We start from the raw sequence: 20,562 nt of genomic DNA, 5'->3' as shown, positions 1-20,562 counted from the left end.
CTGGGGGATTTTTATAATTCACTTGAAACACTGCTTTTGCAAGAACCATCCCCAACACACTGGATTTTGCTACATCTAATTTTGGGGATGCAGAATTTATCTGTTACGCTCCTTTATGTTCAGCCAGAACCTGCTGACTGCTGAGCCGACGTCTTACCAATGGCAGGCTCCAGGGGGATGATCTTTCTGGACAGTGAGCTCTTCCCATTGGCCGTGGGAGGCTCCTGCCTGGCGGAGGGCCTGGGCTGATCAGTCCTTTTCCTGATGACCACGAGGGCATCTTTGTGGAGTTGTGCCTGGTGCAGAACCTTCTGGACATCCCCGTGGGCTAAGCCAGCCAATGAGGTGCCATTGACTGACAGAAGGAAATCCCCTCGGCTCATGGTCCCTTCCTGAGAAGCCGCCCCCTGAGAAAACACCCTGTGGACCTGGGACAAGGAAAGGAAGAGGGAACAAAAGCCAGATCCAGTTAGGACCTCCAGTAAAAGAGAGTAACTGCAAATCTGTAGTAAAGGAACTTTGTAATGACAGGTTTTGTAAATCATACAAACACTTGGTTTATCAAAAACATATATTCACTGTGGGATGGAATTGCAAATGGAATTGCAAATGTCAATGCGAGTGTCTGCACAGTTTCACTCAACTTCCTGAGGGTGCCTGGCCCCCCGGGGGCAACATGAAGACAACCCTGGGCTTGTCCAGTGCCCGTGACCTCCTTAGTGACCCCAAAGGCCTGTAAGTGATGTAAAGTCCTATGTCACTATTCTTGAGAAAGAAGTAACTTATCAGCAAAGGCAACTTTGGTCAGCCGATTCTGATATTTTTTAAGTGCTTAAACAAAATATTTAGGCAAATTATAAAGACGTAGAGAACTGTGTTTATAGGTGTTGGGATTTGGCCTATACATCATGTCAGCTCTGTGTTAAAAATGCTCATCTCTGTCAATGAAAATATTACATACCACTTTCCCCACTTTTCCATTTTTTACGTTGGCAGCAGGGAACAAAACCCAGCATCTTTGAACCTACGGACTGGAATTTGTGTCCTGATCAAATTCTGGGCCGCGCAAACAGGGGTTTTCCTGAGAGCCCAGTGACGTCGCCACTTACCATGACTGACTTGGGCTCCACGTCTGCCCCTCCTGCCACACTGAATCCCAGAACCGAGCCTTCTTTTCTAGTCAACGCTATGAAGCAAACATCTTCTTTATTCTAATGAAAAGAAACAGGAAAAAGGTTACATCCCTTGTGCCCACAGCGAGGAAGCCCCGGCGCAGACCTTCCTGTAAGTGCCTGTTACCGCCGACCCTAGGGCCGCGCCAGTGCTCACGGGCACGTCAGACCCACCCCATTTCTACCTCCTGTGCCCCTGCTGGCTGGTGGCTACACGGCAAGTTCCAAAGATCCACCCTGCACCTGTGGAAGCACAGGGAAGGTGGACACGAACAAGGATCCAGGCAGGGGACAATGTAGAATTCCCGAGTCTCTTTTTTTGAGACACTCTCACTCTGTTGCCCAGGCTAGAGTACTGTGGCATCAGCCTAGCTCACAGCAACCTCAGACTCCTGGGCTCAAGCAATCCTGCTGCCTCAGCCTCCCAAGTAGCTGGGACTACAGGCATGTGCCACCATGCTCTGCTAATTTTTTTCTATGTGTATTAGTTGGCCAATTAATTTCTTTCTATTTATAGTAGAGATGGGATCTCGCTCTTGCTCAGGCTGATTTCGAACTCCTGACCTCGAACAATCCACCCACCTCAGTCTCCCAGAGTGCTAGGATTACAGGCGTGAGCCACCACACCTGGCCACGAGTCTTGAAGCCATTTGAGGCACCAGATTGTGTCTTCCCAAATCTGATGTTAGCACATTAATTTGACCATGATGGGAATTCTTTATAATTATTTAAACCTGCAATTTAGCAAAGCCAGTTCCAGCACCAGCAAAAAGACAAGGGCCAGGAGGCAGGATAAGAGCATCTTGAGGATATGTATTTTATACACCACCCTCACCATGTTCAGGTCATCGGATTTCAGGTGCAATTAATTAACTGGTATCATAAAACATGAAGTATTTTAAAACTAATGGTCAACTCATTGAGATTAGAACATTCATAGTAATGTCCTAGGGTTAAGTAATAAAAGACTGTGCTATGTTTCATGTAATGATGTAACAGTATCTTGGAATAAAAGATTTTCACATAAAACATTAGCTGGGCTAATTCTCAATTTTGACTTCCTTCACTACATGCTAGATACGATCAGCAACATTATAAAGATCTGCATTGCTAGGTTTCCTGTGAAGTGATCTAGAATCTGTCACTTCAAAGTGTTCTCAAACACAGCTATGGAAAGAGAATCTAAATGATATCATATTCTTAAGGATTGACTTGGTGAGGAGAAAGTGCAAACGCTGACAGAAGATACCACGTCTAATGTGCTGGGGAAGGAACACAAATTAAAAGTATTTAGTGTCATTTCTAAGTCACGAGGACTGACTCCATACGTTTTATACAGTCTCTAAAGAAGTTCATTCAAACCAAAGCCCTATAGGCTGAAACGAGATTGTCTTGCCGAACTTTTGGGGAGGGGGTTGGGATGCTGACTTCATGGGCACCTTCAGACATATATGTGCACAGACATGGGTCAGTGAGGAGGGGGAGGGTAGCTGCTTTGTAAATAAAAACAGGAACACATGGCCCAGTAAACCATCTTTGTCCAGCTTCGGGGATGTAATGTTGATGCTGTGAATATGAATACTTCTTAGATATATAAGTGTCTTCTTGGAGCAAAGAGGCAGGATATTTGAAAATGGGAGTCTTCTTGTATTCCAGGACAAGTTATGACCATATAACATACAAAACATGTTAGCTGACTGTTATCAGTAAAGGCTTCCACTCAGCAATAGACTATTGGTAGTTACGTTTTTGGGGAGTCCAAAGTTACATGCAGATTTTTGACCCCACGCTGTCCGGGGGCCAGCTGCACGGCAGGGCAGGGCAGGGCAGGGCAGGGCAGGGCAGGGCAGGGCAGGGCTGATGGAACTCTTCTTTCCCCAGCAGGTGGCTCCCTCGACTACTCTCTGTCCACACTGAAGTGGCCAGAGGTGCTTGTGATCAGCCTTCAGCATTTCCCAGATGCGTATTTCTGCTGGAGGACCCTCTGCAGACAAGCTCAGCGGGAGGGTGTGGTGGATGGTGACTAGTTGCTACCAGGGAGTTCAGACAGCAGTGACACCAACCTGGCACCCGAGCACGCAAGAAAGGTCCAGCTTCTGGAGCCAGCTGGCAGCAAGTGAGGCAAAGTCAGACTATGCTGTAAAACTGAGACCCCGGCACGTCCTGTCTGGGCCTGGGGGAGGGCTCTCCTTGGCCGTCGGAGCTGGTGGCACTCACGCGGCACTAGCGCCGTGTTTTCTGCATTTCACTCACCTCTGATTGTGCTTTCGCTTCCTGAATGAGAGTTAGGACAGTAGATTTTGATCCCACCGATGATAAAACAGACTGTAATCTTTGCTGTTCTCCTGCCGAGACTAGAAGTTGATCCAAACTAAATAACAGAAATACATTTGAAGAATATTAAAGAAGAAAGCAATGTCTCCAATTTGTAAGCATGCATTTAAAATGATCTCCTTTTACTGTACTGCAGGTATTTTCCAATCTTCATGCTCTTGGTCATAAATCCCATTCCAAACCAATGGAAGAATCCTGAATGGTATTCCCTGCCAATGGTAAGGGGAACTGGCATGGGTCCAGGGGTCCATCCAAGACATCAGGGGACCAGCATAGGAGTTTAACAGAACATTTCTGACACATTTCAAAATATTCAACATATAGGCGCAAGTGAAATACTTTAAAATGTTAGACATTCCCCTTTGACTCCAGTCGCCTTCAAAGGCCCGAATTCTCCTCTGAGCTACAGCCTCTTTGTCCTCCCACCCCTCTCGTTTTGCTTTTGCTTAAGTGCCATGTCCTGTAGAATAATGTTCTTAGAGCCACAGTTTGGCAGACACTTTTCCCTGCAGGCACTTTCCTTTTGCCAGTAATGATATTAAAAACAAAGGGGGCTAACTGCAATGTGGGGTCCTGGAATAGTAGGAGGGCATTAGTGGAATTTATTTCGCAAAATCTGGATAAAGTCTGTATGTTAACAGTGTCATTCCAACATTAACGTCTCACTTTTGACAAACGGGACTGTGGTTACGTAAGACGTTAACATTAGGAAGAGTGGGGGAGAGGTACGTGGGAACTGTACCTCTGTATCCTCTTTGCAACTTTTCTATAAGTCTAAAATTATTCCAAATGAAAACAACTTTATTTAAATGAGAGTAGGAGGCAGATACTTACTTAACTGACCAGCTTTTTCCGAAAGGCAGATCCTGGGCGGTTTTACCCGTATCACCAGCTGGACTGGGTGTCCCAGGCTCATTCGTCTTAGGGCCACTTCCTCCTGGACAGGCTCTATTCCCGCCCTTCTCGGGACACGACAGGCCTCCAGCCAGGGAGCCCGGCGACCTCTTAGGGACGATCTCCAGCTCGGTTTTGAAGAGCATGGCGCTGGGCCCTGCTGAGTAGTCCTCGCTGCAGAGCTTGTCGAGGTCCGGCATGCTCAAGGCTCTCAGTTCCTGCAGCCTGGAGCGGGACACAGGCGAGGGCTGGGCGTGGCGCGCCGAGGGCTTGTTCCTCTTGTTGGGAGAGGCTGGGGTCACCGCTGGGGTGGCAATTCCTGAAGGACCCAGGGATTTCTTTTGGTCGGAACCAGGGCCCTTGTTACTGGTCTCTGGCTGATTCTGTCGGGAGACGGTCAGCGTCATGCTGGACGGGGACTTGGCCATCTGGGGGAGAAGGGCGCTGGTTTCACTTTGGCTTTCACTGCAGGAACTCAGGCTGCGTCTCAGCGACCTCGCCGCTGCGTCCACTGTGTGGCTGAGGCTCCCGGAAGTGACGCTGCCCGAAGACCGTCTCCCAATGGGAGGCTTGGAGCTCACCGACAGAAAAGGGGACGCCACGGACTTGGCTGCAGGCCGGTCAGAGTGGGCCAGGTTCTCAAAAGACTTGATCCGCTGCTTCACAGAGAAAAATGAGGTAGATTCGTGGGGCCAGTTTTGTTCATAGCAGTAATGTCTTCTGGTGACCTTGATTTTGTCTGTGACTAGGCAGCTCGTCCCTTGGACTGAAATGACATCCCCTTCATCTGTGGCCGGAAGGTTCCTTGAGGTTTCCTGCAGAGGCTTGACACTATATACACCCTGTCCGTTAACCAGGCCCAGGATGCCACCTTTGCATGCCTTTGCCTCGGGGAGAACGCCGCCTGTCACAGGGGCCTGACTGTCCCGAGGAGAGCGACCCGGGCTATGTGGAGAATGACCCTCCCGTCCAAAGTGGCTTAAGAACTGGGCTGGCATGGAGTAGGTCCTGGTTGCTGGCCTTGGTGTGAAGTACGGATGGTCCTCCCCGCCGGGGCCCGCTGCTCCGCCATTCTTGGGCACCCCTAGGGAGTCTGACAACTGGCTGGATTTCCCCTGGGAGGAATCTGCCTTTTTAGCAGGCAGCTGCGGGGAGGAGGAGGAAGCCAGTTTCGCCATGCTGAACGATCGTTGCATTTCTTGCTCTCCTTGGGGGGCATGAGAGGTGAGTAAGGACGGATGATTTGGGGATGATTCCACCAATTGCTGACAGAGTCTGATTTCGCTCTTCTCCTGGCAGTGGCACTGGGCCGAGGACCCCCCCTGCCTGTCACACTGAGCCGGCTTGTCACCACACGCATTCTTCGGCACGCTTTCAGAAGCAATCTCAACTATTTTCAGCTGGTTTGTTCTTTCTAGGGCATCCCCAGCAATTGTGTTGCCTCCCTTCTCGCCAGTCAGCCTGGGCTGGGCCGAGTCTGATGCCAACGCTGCGTGGCTGGGTGGGCGCTGCTCGCCCTGCCTGCTGCCTGCCGTGGACACGCTGCTCCTTGGTGCCGCGGGGCTCCCCAGCTCTGAGTCAGCACGGGGCGCCCTGCCCTCTGGTCCACACTTGGGAGATCTGGGGGCAGTTGGGCAGCCTCTGTCAGGCTCTGAGTGTACAGCCGTGTGGGCCCTGCTGCATGCATCCTGCTCGGGAAGGGTCTTGGGGGAGGTCAGGGGTGAAATGAACGTCCTGATGCTCGTGTCTGACGCCGAGGGCTTCAGCGACCCAGCGGCAGCGAGGGGCGGCTTGCTCTCCGGCGCGCACTGGGGAGACCTGGGGCTGGCTGCGGCGTTTGTGTGGGGTTCCTCGTGGGCAGCCAGGTGGAACTGCTGTGACGCTCCCTTGGAGAGCATTTTGTGGGAGGCCTGGGGTGACGTGAGGGGCTTCCTGGGGTCCAGTCCCCCAGCCTTCGCGGTGTTGGTGGCGGGGGCCTCGGCGCTGACTCTGCCTTTGCCCTTGATGCTCAGCCTCTTCAGCTTAGGGCCGCACTTGGGTTTCGGACAGCTACTCAGCAGCGTTTCCACCGGACTTTTCTTACATGGGTCTTTATTTTCCAGGTTCGTTTTCGGCTGTGGGGAGCCGTGCACCACAGTGACCCCCTTCGTGTGGCTTGAGCTCCACAGCTGATTTTTGGAGTCGGGACTCCTGGCCGGCGTCGTGGACTGCTCCTTCTCAGCCTTGCCCTGCACGTGCACACCCTGCGGATTTTTATTTGTTTCTTTAAACCAGGCCATGATGGGCCTCCTGGCAATCACTTTTGGCTTCTGAAGCAAGTCGTCCAGGTCTTGGCTTTCAGAGATGTGTAGGTTTGTCAGAACAGACTCTCCGATCTTCGGGACATCCACACCTGAGGGGGACGGATGCTCAGTTGCATGAGCATGTGTTTCACATTCACGTGGGGTTTCGTCACCCAGTGAGTCATGTTCCAAGCCATTCACCATGTCGGGGCAGCTGAGAGTGACCGGGGGCTTGCGGAGACGTCTGGCGACGTTAGAAGGTGGACTGTTTTCCACGGCCAAGCTAGTGCCGGTGACTTCCACTGTTTCCCCTGCACATAAGGCCTGTGGCCTGTGATTCTGGGAAGTGCTCGTGTCCGCGTGAGTTTCGTGCTCCTGAGAGCTTGTGTCCAAGAGTGAAAACGGCGGGGAAGAGTCCGGGATCGAAGAGCAGGAGGCTCCTGGCAAGACGGTGGCTCTCTCACGCGGACGCTGCCCCGGCTCTCGCAGGGCGCTGTGTTTCAGGGGCAGAACCCTGGCCGAGGCGGGGCAGGGGGCGGCCTGGGCGGGAGGAGGAGCAGGACTCGAGGGCCGATCGGGACAGCCATTCGTGGAACAGATTTCAATTTGCTCCTCCTCGGACTCCGGAGCCTCTTGCTTGTGAGAAGAGCCACGGGAGGGAGGAGGTGACCAGCTGTCCCTGGCGGAAGGTCGCGGGGCTTCAGTGAGCGACTCGGGGTCAGAAGACGAGTCCTCAGCGTCCCCGTACATGGAAGAGAGGGATGGCTCTGTGCTGTCGCCCAGGCCCGAGAGGGAGGTGCTGTCCTCATGAAAACTGCTAAAATTTCTAGAGTAGTTGCTCAGAAAGTTTTTGTTCACAGTAAAATGTTTGTCAGGATTAATTGAATCCAAAACTGAAGCCTGGGAGGCCCACTGTGCTTGAGGGAGGGGACCCGCAGCCCGGGCCCTCCTCGGGGAGGGCGCCTGGCCCCCCGTGACCGCGATGGGCTCGGCCTGGCGGGAGCTCCCGCCTCCAGCTGGCGGGTGGCCCTGAGAACTGCCCTCCGGACTCCCACGCTGTCCTTTCTGGGGAGACGCAGAACTTGCCTCAGAAGCATCCAGATCCCTGATGAGTTTGTCGATGTCCGTCACAGGGCTCTCTCCACTCCCCCCTGGGCAGCAGTGCCCCGAGGCACTGCCACACGCTCCTTTGGCCGTGTCAGCGGATCTGGGCAGGGAGAGGCCGGCCTGCGGTGTCCTTGTGGGCACAGAATCTGTTCCCTCCAGAAGAGCAGACTCCCGGGAGTTTCCGGGTGCACGGATTCCTGTCATTTCCAAAGCCTCGCTGTGGTTACTGGGAGCTCCCTGTCTCTTTTCCTGGGATGTGAGGAAGTCTCGTGACAGGATGGTACTAGCTGGTGTCACTCCCTCTGCCCCAGGTCCCGGTCCCCTGAGAGTGGCCGCGCTCCTGGTGCTGTGGGGCAAGCTGTCTTCTGGAGCAGCCTTGCTGCAGTCAGGAGGGGCCGCTGCCTTCTCCCCTGGGGACGTGCTGCCCTCTCGGGCCATTCTGACTGGCGATCTATCCTGGGGCCTGGAGCCCCCGGGTGACACGGGCTGGCCGACTTGCTCTGCACCTGCTGACGTCTTGCTGGGGTCAGGGTGTGTGGCCCCCTTCTTCCCCGGGGGAGGGACGAGGTCTGGGGTGCTGTCCAGTCCTGTGTGGAAATGTAAACAGAAGGTGAGGCTGTAGTGGAGATAAAGGGGAAAATGTGAGAGAACAAGAAACCTCTCAATTGTTAAAAACTGGAAAGTTATAAAGATTCTCAATGATTTTTTCCTTTTTCAGAAAGACATTCCACAGCCTAATATAGGCCTTTTTGTCTTTCTGTTTTTGTCCCTAAAATTACAGAGCACCCATCTCTAACCAACACCACCCTGCTTTAGATGCTCTAAAATAACTCAGACTAGCTGGCAAAATAAATGTTCAGGTCTGCCTGTTTTTTCTTCCTTTGGGTTATTTTTAAGGACTGAGGACTCCGGAAATCCTTTGCCCAGGTTTCTTTACACGAGCCACTCTCTGATGGCACAAGTTGCAGGGCTTAGGCCGCTGTTCTGTTGGATTCCTCAGCTTTTGCATGATTCGGCAGAGGCCTCTCAACTCTCTCAGTCCCAGCATCTGTCCAGTCATGTTCAGGCTGCTCAGCTCATGCTGTTGGAAGCGAGCGACATTGTACTTAAGAGTCTTCCTTTTTAGTGCAGAAGATGAGGCTAATTGGAGAGAACATACAGAACGCTACAGATGGGCTACAAGTCTACATGGAGCTTTAGCTGTCCTGACAAAGTTCAGAGGAGTGGGAGAGCTAGAAGGCCAGATTATCCCAAGAAGCCTCAACATAGGAGGTGGGGACTCAAGTGGGTTCATGAGGGATAGTTTGGCCAGAGAATGAGGAGGAGAAAGGTGAGGAAGACAACAGAAGAATTAATATTGTTAAAATCTTCGTACTACCGAAAGCCATCTACAGAGTCAATGCAATCCCCATTCAAAATTCCAGTGACATTCTTTAAAAAAATAGAAAAAACAATCCCAAGATTCATGTGGAACCAGAAAAGATCCTGAATAGCCAAAGCAATCTTGAGGGGGGTAGGGAATTTAGAGGAATCACACTACCTGACTTCAAAATATACTACACAAAGCTATAGTAACCAAAACAGCATAGGACTGGCATAAAGCAGATGCGCAGACCAACAGAACAGAACAGAGTGCCCAGAAATAAATTCATGTATCTATGGCTAACTCATAAGGGTACTGAGAATACACATTGACGAAAGGACAGTTTCTTCAATAATGGTGCTGGGAAAATTAGATATCCACATGCAGAAAAATGAAACTGGACCCTTATTTTTCATCATATACAAAATATGAACTCAAAATGTATTAAAGACTTAAATGTAAGCTCCAAAACTAAGAAACTACTAGAAGAAAACAGGGGAAATGATTTGTGACATTGGAGTGGGCAAGGATTGTTTTGGATAAGACCCGAAAAGCACAAGCAACAGAAGGAAAACTAGATGAATGGGATTATATCAAACTAAAAAGCTTCTGTACAGCAAAGGAAACAGTCAACAGAGTGAAGAGACAACTCACAGAATGAGAGAAAATGCTTTGCAAACTACATATCTGACAAAGGGTTATAATAAACTAGAATATATAAGGAATTCAAACAACTCAATAGCAAAAAAGCAAATAATCTAATTTTAAAATGGGCAAAAGACCTTAACAGACATTTCTCAAAAGATGACATACGAATGGCCAACAGGTATATATATAAAAAAAAAAAGCTCAACATCACTAATCATCAGAGAAATGCAAACCCAAACCACGATGAGATATTGCTTCACTCCAGTTAGAATGGCTATTATCAAAAAGACAAAGGATAAAGAAGCATTGGTGAGGGTGTGGAGAAAAGGGAACCCTTACATACTGTTGGTGGGAATGTAAATTAGTACAGCCATTATGGAAAACAGATGGAGGGTTGTAAAATTAAAAATAGGACTACCATATGATCCAGCAATCCAGATTAGATCCAGCAATCCAGATTAATCCCACTACTGGGTATATATCCAAAGGAAATGAAATCAGTATGTGAAAGAGATTTGTACCCCCATGGTTATCACAGCACTATTCACAATTGCCAAAAAATGGAATCAACCTAAGTGCCCAACAGTTGAATGAATAAAAGAATGTGAGATATATACACACAATGGAATACTACTCAGCCATAAAAAGAATGATATCCTGTCATTTGTGGCAACATGGATGAACTTGAAAGACATTATGTTAAATGAAATAAGCCAGACACAGGAAGACAAATAGCATATGATCTCACTCATATGTGAAATCTAAAAAAGTTGATCTCATAGAAGTATAAAGTAGAATGGTGGTGACTAGAGAAGGGGAAGGGGAGGGAGCTAGGGAGACACTGGTCAGTGGGTACAGAGTTACAGTTAGATAGGAGGAATAAGTTCTGGTGATGTATTGCACAGTAGGGTGTTACAGTTAATAATAATTAGGTATTATATTTCTCAAAATACCTAGAAGAGGGGATTTTGAATGTTCCCACAGCAAAGAAATGACAAATGTTTGGTGATGGATATGCTAATTACCTTGATTTCATCATTACACAATGTATACATGGTATCCAAATGTCACATTGTGTCCTATAAATATGTACAATTATTATGTGTCAATTAAAAAAAAAAGATATGGAATGAAAGCAGAGAAGCAAGACAGAGCATGAAACCTCAAAGGTGGCAGGGAAAGGTGACGCGTGCTGGTGGACAGTGGGAAGTCAAGTCACCAATGAGGTAGATTCCAAGAGCCACTGTGTCCTGGAGGTGCCTCCTCACGAGGCCGTGCATGCTCCTGGGCTAATCTGCCCACCTCTGGCACACAGCATCTCGCACTGGGGGGAAAACTAGCATAAAAAAAGAACAAAGCTATTTTCTTAGGAACTACGAGTCTGAGGTTGGATTGAAAAACTCAGTCACGTGAAAGGTCTTTGAGAAGTGAGTATACCCCAAGTGTTAAGTTCATTCCACATCTCACGCAGAATCATCTTATTGATAATTGCATGCTTTTTTCCTTCCTGATGTTTCTGTGAATAATTAAGAACTAATTATTAGGACTTAGCACCGTGCGGAGAGTTTTTCCAATAATGAAGGATTTATTATTATGCTAAGAGCTTTCCATGCATTTAATTTTCCTTCCATACTGAAGTGGCCCCTTGACCACCTACACTGGAAGGATGAGGAACAGAGGCACAGGTGGTTAAGTATGTACCTGAGGTCACTCAGTTCATGGGTATTTGAGCTGGGATCACCCCAGAAAGCTGGCGACCTGCAGCCCCTGATGCTGCCTAAACCCTGACTCTGGCCTCTGTGTGGAGAGCACTTGGAAATGGTGACGCTGGACCATCAAGACACCCCTGGGGACTACGACACTTTCCCGGCCCACCGTGGAAGGCCAGGGCCTGCCAGGATTCAGATTCGTGTGCTCTTCTCCTTTTGCCAGCTCCCTGAAGCACAGCTTTCCTGCTTCTGCTGACACCAAATACGGGCTAAGTAGCAATGAGATGAAAAGAGGGGATTTAGAGGCTGTTTTTAAATTTTACATTCACTCAAAAACCCTGCCAGGCAATTTAGGTGAGCAATTTGACTTTACTGTGAAGTGTGTAATTTAAACTGGTTTTATTTCAAGGAGATGAAGTTACACTAAGGCAGCCTTTGATGTCACCTTTCAAAATAATCCTTCCTTGGGAAACCTTCTAAATATCCAATCATGGGAGGAAGGTTGACTCTACCATGCACATCTGCCAGGGTGGAAGGCCCAGTGCCCTTTTTCCAAGTGATGTCGTAGGTGTGGAAGGGCCTAGGGGATATTGGAGCAGTTTCCTAGCTGGAATAGGCCACAGGTATGCTGGCACCTGAGCTGTCAGTGTGGAGGACAGTCAGCTAGGGCTGGTGCCAGTCAGTGGGCTGCAGAGCAGTGTTGTGGACCCCAGCAAGCTGTTCAAATGTTCCCTCTGGATGTTTGAGGTGAACAATGTTAGGTACTGGTGACCACCATAATCTTTTTTTTTTTTCCCAAAAAGAAAAAAAAGAGAATAGGATTGTGATTGATTTATTTAAACATACAGAACAAGACTAAAAGGATACATACCAAAATACTAATAGAGATTCTCTCTGGGACTTAGGTGATTCTAATGGTATCTTTTAAAAATTTCCCTCTCGACTATAATTTCCTAAGTTTTTGTAATCAACATGTATTCCTTTTATAATAGTTATTTAAAAATGTAGTGGCAGGCTGGGTGCGGTGGCTCATGTCTGTAATCCTAGCACTCTGGGAGGCTGAGGTGGGTGCATCATTTGAGCTCAGAAGTTTGAGACCAGCCTGAGCAAAAGCCAGACTCTGTCTCTGCTAAAAAAAAAAATAGAAAGAAATTAGCTGGACAGCTAAAAATATATAGAAAAAATTAGCTGGGCATGGTGGCACATGCCTGTAGTCCCAGCTACTCGGAGGCTGAGGCAGAAGGATTGCTTGAGTTTGAGGTTGCTGTGAGTTAGGCAGATGCCACGGCACTCTAGCCTGGGCAACAGAGTGAGACTCTGTCTCAAAAAAATAAAAAAATAAAAATAAATAAACAAAATAAAAATGCAGTGCCAAATAAAGGGCCTATACTCCCCACACTTCTGCAGGGCTTTTCTTGTAACAGCTTTGACAACTCTTCCAACAGCCACCACCCTCTCCTCTTCCTGGTTCCTAAGAGCCAACTATTAGAAGAGACAGCCAGTTATTGCTAGAGAGCTAAATAGGCTCTAAAAATCAGATCTCGCAACCAACACCTCGTGGTTGGCCATTTGCTCCTGTGTAAACAGCAAGTTGATCTTTATCCCTTTCTAAAAACTTTCTTCGGAAATCTTGTATGTGTGTGTATATGTGTGTGTATATATATCTTATTGAATGATTATATCCTAGGCACATATATACATGTGTATAAGTTTTCTCTTAGGAAAATCACATATGCACATGATATAACTTATTGAACATATTAGGTACTAGACAGTGTTCCAAGTGCTTTACATTAAAATCTGATTGATTCTTCCTAAATAACCCCAGGAGATGGGAGGTCTAGGACATCAGTGATTAATTTAGGGTCACTTCCCTGGTCAAATTTTGGAGCTCAGAGCTGAACCCAGACAGATTGTATATGGCACCTGTGTGCTTAACTACCACGTGTTTGTTGTATATATTATTTTGGAAACTTAAGGAGGAGGATTTTTTTTTAACTAAGGTGTTCCTTCTTTGAATAATTATGTGTTTTTGGACATTTCAGTTAAAACAGGATATGTTTTGAAGAACATCCTTCCTACACATTGGAAAGCACTAAGCTATTTGTAATAAAATTAGAAGAGGAAGAAGAGCTGCTGCCAGCAGTCTAGTTGTCAGCAGGACCGACTGGTAACAGATAGCCTTTTAATTGGGAAGATGAGAGGAAAAATCTACGAAAAGGAGACAGAGGCTCTAAAAATTTTTGGGGACCAGGCAATTTAGTACATTGGGTCAAACACTTCAGATACACCCCACAAGCCATAGAGGGCGCCAGTGTGTCGCTGCAACTCAGCAATGGGTCCTCACAATTAGGACTCTTACATTAAATAATTAAATGATAACCAATATAGTATGTTTCAAAATGTTAAGTGTATGGTAATTAAATATAGCACATATATTATTATGTATTAAATATAATTAGTTCCTGGCACTGGCATTTACTGTTTGCCAAGGAATACACAGTTGCTCCTTTCTCAAGGCTTATTACCTGCGGGAAGTCCAGAGAGGGGAGGAAGGAAAAGCACCCAAATGCAGGGATCAGCGTGTCCCAGCAGTGCACAAAGCTCTATGGAGCACGGGGCAGGCAGTTCTGGAGGTCGGGGGTGGGAGACTCAGTTCTTTCCTACACTGAATGTAACACAAGAGGACTTTACATGTATAAACCCATTTACTTAAGGTACAAACCCTCAGTATGCAGAAAAGAAATTCCTCAAGTGGTGAGAAAGGGAAGAACTTTCTGCATGAGGTTGCAAATTAGGAAGATGTTGGTCGCACTGAAACAAACAATTCCCTTCTGTACCCGCACCCCCATGCCAAAGCAAATACGGATTCCGGAAAAACTTCCATGGGACTGTTACATAGAACATGTACTCTTAAAATGCGTGAAGATGCTGGCCTCAGATGATGCTTTACTTTGAAAGGTGATATTGAGGGCTGCCTCAGTGTGACTTCATCTCCTTCAAATAAGAAGTCAGAACTCACTTTGCAATCAAGTCAAATTGTTAACAAACATGAACGCGTTTGTTCAGCGACTGAATGTGAACCCCCAAGACAGAACAGAAACCATAGCAACAGCCTCATCATTGATCGAAGAACAAAGAGCCTCAGAGCACAAAACAAAGACATCAGGGGCCTGTATTTTTTTTGTTAGTAGCCATCAAGGTATGGGGTCGATATTTTGGGGTTTCAAATTTTTAATTTATAGGACAGCGCTAGCAAGTGAAGTTATCTTATTTCTCTTTACCTCCACAGTCTGCTAACCTATGAGAAGGCAAGAGGCCTGCCAAGACCCCAGCGTAGCTCCATGCGTGGGATCACAGCGATCACCAGCCACTAAGAAAAGTGTCCCCTTCCGCCAGAGTGCAAATTAAGAATTCAGGCCAGGCGTGGTGGCTCACACCTCTAATCCTAGCACTCTAGGAGGCCGAGGCTGAGCAAGACCCCATCTCTACTAAAAATAGAAAGAAATTAATTGGACAACTAAAAATATATATAGAAAAAATTAGCCGGGCATGGTGGCACATGCCTGCAGTCCCAGCTACTCGGGAGGCTGAGGCAGAAGGATTGCTTGAGCCCAGCAGTGTGAGGTTGCTATGAGCTAGGCTGACACCATGGCACTCACTCTAGCCTGGGCAACAAAGTGAGACTCTGTCTCAAAAAAAAAAAAAAGAATTCAGATTTTCAGTAAAGGTCTCCATTAACAAGGAAGTGAAGTCGCTTAATTCAGCTTGACTTGAAAAAAAATCACATTTTGTAATATTATTTTGCACAAGTACTAGATGATGGGTAGCCAAATAAATGATGAGATGATTTCTGCTTCCATGACATTACTCCATCTCTCGTCAATACTTAGGTATAGTTTTTGATATTGTTGTACTTTTCCTTTGTGGAGGTTCCTATTGCCATTTCTCAGTGCATTAGATTGCACATAAGCAGAGTGTTGAGATTCTGATGGGTGGGAAATCCTGATTCATCTTGTGTCTGGTCTCATTGGTGTCACAAAATGGGTAAATAGTGTTGAATGGACTGAAAATGGATGTACTCAACATGGAATTACAAGTTTAGGCACAACGATCTCGTAAAGATGTTAAACGCAGGCAGCATTGAACTACTACTACTTTGTGTAAAAGTTCTTCCTTCACCTCAGTATTACCACTGTGTAATGCTTTTTAGTAAGGCATCTACTCTCCCATCTTTAAGCTTAATGAATGGTAAAATAATCCTACCAGTCATGAGTTGTTGCCCCTTCTCTGGTGTAGCTTTGGGCAGGTTCTCTGTGAGGTGTCCGGTGTCCGGGTGGGACAGAGCACTGGCTGGCCCACTGTTGGTTGGGGCACGAGCATCTGCAGTGGTCGGCTTTCCCAGGGATTCCTGGCACAATGACAACCACAAGTCACTGGAAATAGCTTTCAGGTTTTCTGCATCATAAGAGAACATCATCATCCACAGAAGAGAGTTGGTCTGAGAAAAATCAAGAGAGTCCAGGACCAGGAGCCAGAAGACCCAGACTGTGTGTGTAAGGTCTGCTGGCAAATGTGAGGTCTTGTCCCTCCTTCCCCCTAAGCTTCAGTTTTCTCAGCTTTAAAATGGGATGATAAGACTTGCCCAGTCTTACTCATAGAGTTTAAATAAAGATGATTAAACGAGAACACTTATAAAATCAGCATGCAGCATATTAAAGGCTATGCAGATCTGAGGTATTACTGTTGTTATAGTGCACAGAGACAACAAAGACTATAAAACCAGCTCCTTGGTTTGGTAGTGAGGGAGAAGACTGATCCGGATAAATGGAATTGACATTTAGTATTTCAAGGCTTTGGCCACATGCCAATTACATTATTTTCCTTACTTCTAATACCCGCTGCAACGAAATTTTAAAACTTTACTGAAAAGTTATATCAGATTTATTAGAAATTTATCCATTGAGTTAATGAATCATAAAGTGGCCCAAAGGTGGCAGCAGAGGAAAGATACAAAAGGGATAATGTGCCTTTCAGCAGCTTTTGTAAAAAATAATTTTGTCAATTGTCAATTGCTCATAAAGGGAAACCTTCACAGGGTTTAACTCAGTTAATTTTGTTTACTAGTGAAGGCGTATACGTAACAAAGAGTAGAAGAGTTTTGGAACTAGACAGAGGTGGTGGTCACGCTGCTGTGTGCACGTACTAAACGCCACTGAATTCTATAGTTTAAAATGGTTAATTTTATGTTATATGAATTTCACCTTAATTTAAAAAATGTAGTAAATACAAACAGAAGACAACTCATTTACTAAAAGAGAGAGGGTTTTTTTGCTTCCAATATTTGAAGACATAGTTTATGACAACACATTCTATTTTCTTTCTCATATGTAAATAAAAATCAAATTTTGGCACTAAAATTTTTATGAGAAAAATTAAAATCTTTTGTACAAAAGCTTTAAATGCTGCTTAAAAGTTATTGGGAATATGAATTCAGAATTACAAAATCTCTTATTTTAATAGATATAAAGTTTTATGAATAAAGATCTTGATTTGGCTTTACATAGTTACCTAAAACTTGATGGTAGTTTTTAAGAGAAGGAATTTACTCAATGGCCAAACATAGTATTTTAAAACACTTGTGCCAGTTGGAGGTAAAATATAATATTTGAGGAGGAGGAAAAAAGATTTTTCTATTTAAAAAAGAAGTAAAAATAAAAAAGACTTCTGCCTCGTATAGCTTTTATGACATTTTCTGGGTCTATTTACACATGTTTATATAAACCACTTGAACACATAACTTTATAAATATGGCATTATAAATTATATCAGCTTCTCCACTCAGAGAGAAAAAATATTTATGCTGAATAAATCGTAAACAACATTAATTTCTTTTACTCTCTCCTTGCTGAAGTGGAGATACATTGAAATTTTAAAAAATGAACAAGTTGGTAAGTCTTACATACTTGTAACCAAGTAACATAAACAATATTAATTTGCATTTACTGTGGTGCCTTATCAGTTTCTAAGTGAATGCATCCCCATTATTTCATGAGATACACAAGGTTGTGAGTAGCTATCATTATATATAACCACTGTAGAAATTTCTAAAAAATAGGGATCACTTATAACCTTGTCAGGTGGAGGGAACTACCATTAACCTATGTCTGATGGGTCCCTAACTCTGAGAGGACCAAGGCATAGAGCCAACCCAGAGAACTAATGCTCAGGGAGGTTCAATAACTCACCCAAGTCGTCACTCAACTAGTGCTAACTAGTCAGAGGAGGAGTTGGTGCCAGGCCCAGGGTTCCACCTTACCAGGGTCACATTGCCATTCCGTCATCACCATAAGCCCTGTGTACAGGTATGAGAGCAATTCTGTCTTTAGCCAAATGATCTCACGGCTGGCTAAGAACCTGCTGGCACATGACTGAGCTCCCAGCAGTCCATGTATTGAAGTGAAGGACTCTGTTGAACGATAACTCTCCAGGCATCATCCTTGCCTTTGGGGAGGTTAGCCTGTGCTTTACAACAGACTCCACCTTCACGAAACACAGTATCTACCTCTATTCAAAAGGACTGAGAGAAAGTCAGTTACCTTCTCCATGGTTCCACCTGGCTGAAACCCAGGGACGGTCACTTTGATGGACATGGCCTGGATTTTCAAGTCCAGATTGCATGGATCCTTGGCTCTGCTGGTCAGGCTGACTGTCCCTGAGCCGCTGGGCCTGGCCTCGGCCTCGGGTCTCTTGCAGTGGGGGCTGACCCTGGCCACTGGTCTGTGCCTGGACGCCAGGCCTTCACTCTTCTGCTGGGGGGAACTGGGGCTCTCTGTGCTCATGGGACTCTGGGTGCCTGCATGGGCTTTGTATTCCAATCTGGGCAAACTACTCGACCCTGACAGTTCCTTCTTCCACAGGCCCCCGGCGCCCGCCTTGGGGGCCTCTGCAGAGTCCATGGGCTTGGCGGTGTGGGAAGGAGTGTCCGCCGTACCCTCTGGGGCACTCTCCTCCAGGTCCACGGAGCTGCCGATGAGAGGCGCTGAGCAGGCCTTGCTGACCAGCGTTTTCCGAGGTTGCTCCTCTTGGTTGTGGACACCCATGACCTTGGAAGAGGTCGTCAAGAGGTGCCTAGAGTCATCCTCTGACAGAGGCCTGCTGGCACCCGGGAGGGCCCCCGGGAGTGAAATGCAGTCTCCTTCTCCGTCAAACTCTTCCTCGTCACTGGCATCGTTGGCATCGTAGCAGCCCACCCTCCTCTGGCGGAGGAGAGGGTTTCGGAGGACCTGGGGGCTTCCGGGGAGACTGGCTTGTCTGGCGACTGTCACCTGCTTGTGGAAGAGCCCAGAGGCCCTTGGGCTTCCCAGACACACGAGACTGTTGGCCCTGGGTTTTCCCGCCTCCTTGTGAGCTGGCAGGGTATGGGGAGAAAGGTCAAACGGAACTGAGTTTCCCTGGTCTCATAATCCTGTCCCATCTTTACATCATCACACACAAGTTCTGTGTTCACGAATGCCGGACGCACACCTCCCGCCCCTGGACCCCAGGCTTAGGCAATGTGGCTTCTTGGGAGCTATACGGAGTGGGAAGCCAGCCTGTCTTTCTTTCATATGGACCTACCCTTTCCCCCTCGCTTAAACTCCAACCTCTGGATAGTTTAACCGAAATATGTACTTTTGGAGACAGAAGCATGTCATCATGACTACATTACATAAATGACATAGAAAGAGGGCACCATCAAGCCCTGGGTACAGAACGTGTGCCTGGCCCATCTACCGCACAGCTGAGTGGCCAGCCATTAACAGCAGTTGCATTTTCCGGGAGTAAACTCTGCATTTAGTCAGGGTATGAAGACGGCTCCTGCTCAACCAGAGGTGTCCATATTATAGTATCAGGGTAGTGGAACCACCACAGCCTCCACTGTGGGCAGGAACTAGTAACTGCTTACTGGGATGCAGAGCCCTGGGCTCCCCGGGGCTCCCCTGCTTACTGGGGGGGCCGGGGGGCAGGCTGCCATCCTCCGACGTGCTGCAGCCACTTCCCGGGTGATCCTCGTCCTCGGAGCCGGCCACCACAAAGTCTGACAAGGAGCCGGGGACGTCGTGGGCAAAGTACTGGGAGAGTTCAGATTCAGAGATAAGGGAGTCCTGTGGAAGAAGACAATGTCACATGACCAAGAGGATGTAAGTATCAAAAGCAGACTGAACCGGGCAACTGTTTTCTATCTTTCTGAGAACACTTTGTTCTAATCCACGGTCACTCGAGAACAGCTGTGACATAAATGCCCCTTCCATTTACTTTAGAATGGCTGACTTAATAACTAATGAATGGAAAAGGTGACTTTTGCAGCCAATGTTTTTAGAGATTTTTTTTCTTTTTGGGGGGCCAAATTTTTGGCAATGATCACAGTAGCAGTAAATCAGCCATCCCGGGAAAACCCTGGGGCCGGGATAGGACAGCAGAATGCAATTCCCAATACCCAGCCACGCATCCGGCCAAGGGATGAACAAAACCCAGGGGAGTTTGAATCCTGCACCTGGACCCGCTGGGATTTAGCAATAGTCTAACTGAGGAAGGTGCCACAGTGTCCTTAAAGTCCCAAGCACCATGAACTGACTTGGCCATGTTATCATGGAGTAGTTTGAAAAGTTATTTTAAAAACTATAGTTCAGTTCTTTTGTCACTCTATTCTTTTCTTGGATGAATATTTAATACAAGAAATACACATTTGTGTAATTGCTCTCAAGATGGCACTATTACTATTTCCTGCATAAAGTAGCAAACATGATTCCTGGGCAGAAATAGGACCCATAGGTTTGACTTGTGGGCTCCGGGAACGTGTTCATAAACCCAGCTGAGGGAGGTAGGTAGCAGTACACCTTGGCTCACCTTTTTTGCAAGAGAGGGACTCTTCAAGGAGGTACCTGTTGAGGGGAAAATTCACATATTGTCAAAACAGTGAAGTTCAAATCACCAATAGGCTCACAAAAGGACGAGCCAAACATATTAAACAAAACTCCCTTTGCCTGACTAAGGGGTAGCGTGCACAGGTG

The 20,562-nt window shown here is 46.9% G+C and overlaps 1 protein-coding gene across 4 annotated transcripts in view; it reads right to left on the bottom strand.

Annotated features, from left to right (window-relative positions):
• PDZD2 (PDZ domain containing 2) overlaps window positions 1–20,562 on the bottom strand; it is a 369,690-nt gene that overhangs the window by 10,803 nt on the left and 338,325 nt on the right. For all 4 annotated transcript variants that reach the window (XM_012738435.3, XM_076007958.1, XM_012738438.3 and 1 more), the window contains 8 exons: window positions 20,399–20,433; window positions 19,500–19,656; window positions 18,109–18,920; window positions 15,776–15,920; window positions 4,341–8,376; window positions 3,426–3,543; window positions 1,110–1,211; window positions 158–428 (listed from right to left, as the gene is read on the bottom strand). In XM_012738435.3, coding sequence (XP_012593889.2) covers window positions 158–428; window positions 1,110–1,211; window positions 3,426–3,543; window positions 4,341–8,376; window positions 15,776–15,920; window positions 18,109–18,920; window positions 19,500–19,656; window positions 20,399–20,433 — 5,676 coding nt within the window. The remainder of the gene's footprint in view (window positions 1–157; window positions 429–1,109; window positions 1,212–3,425; window positions 3,544–4,340; window positions 8,377–15,775; window positions 15,921–18,108; window positions 18,921–19,499; window positions 19,657–20,398; window positions 20,434–20,562) is intronic.

This window comes from Microcebus murinus, chromosome 11 (assembly GCF_040939455.1).
Source record: "Microcebus murinus isolate Inina chromosome 11, M.murinus_Inina_mat1.0, whole genome shotgun sequence".
Lineage (NCBI taxonomy): Eukaryota > Metazoa > Chordata > Mammalia > Primates > Cheirogaleidae > Microcebus > Microcebus murinus.
Note: the sequence above shows the minus strand (reverse complement) of the source record. Positions and strands in the feature narration are given on the sequence as shown.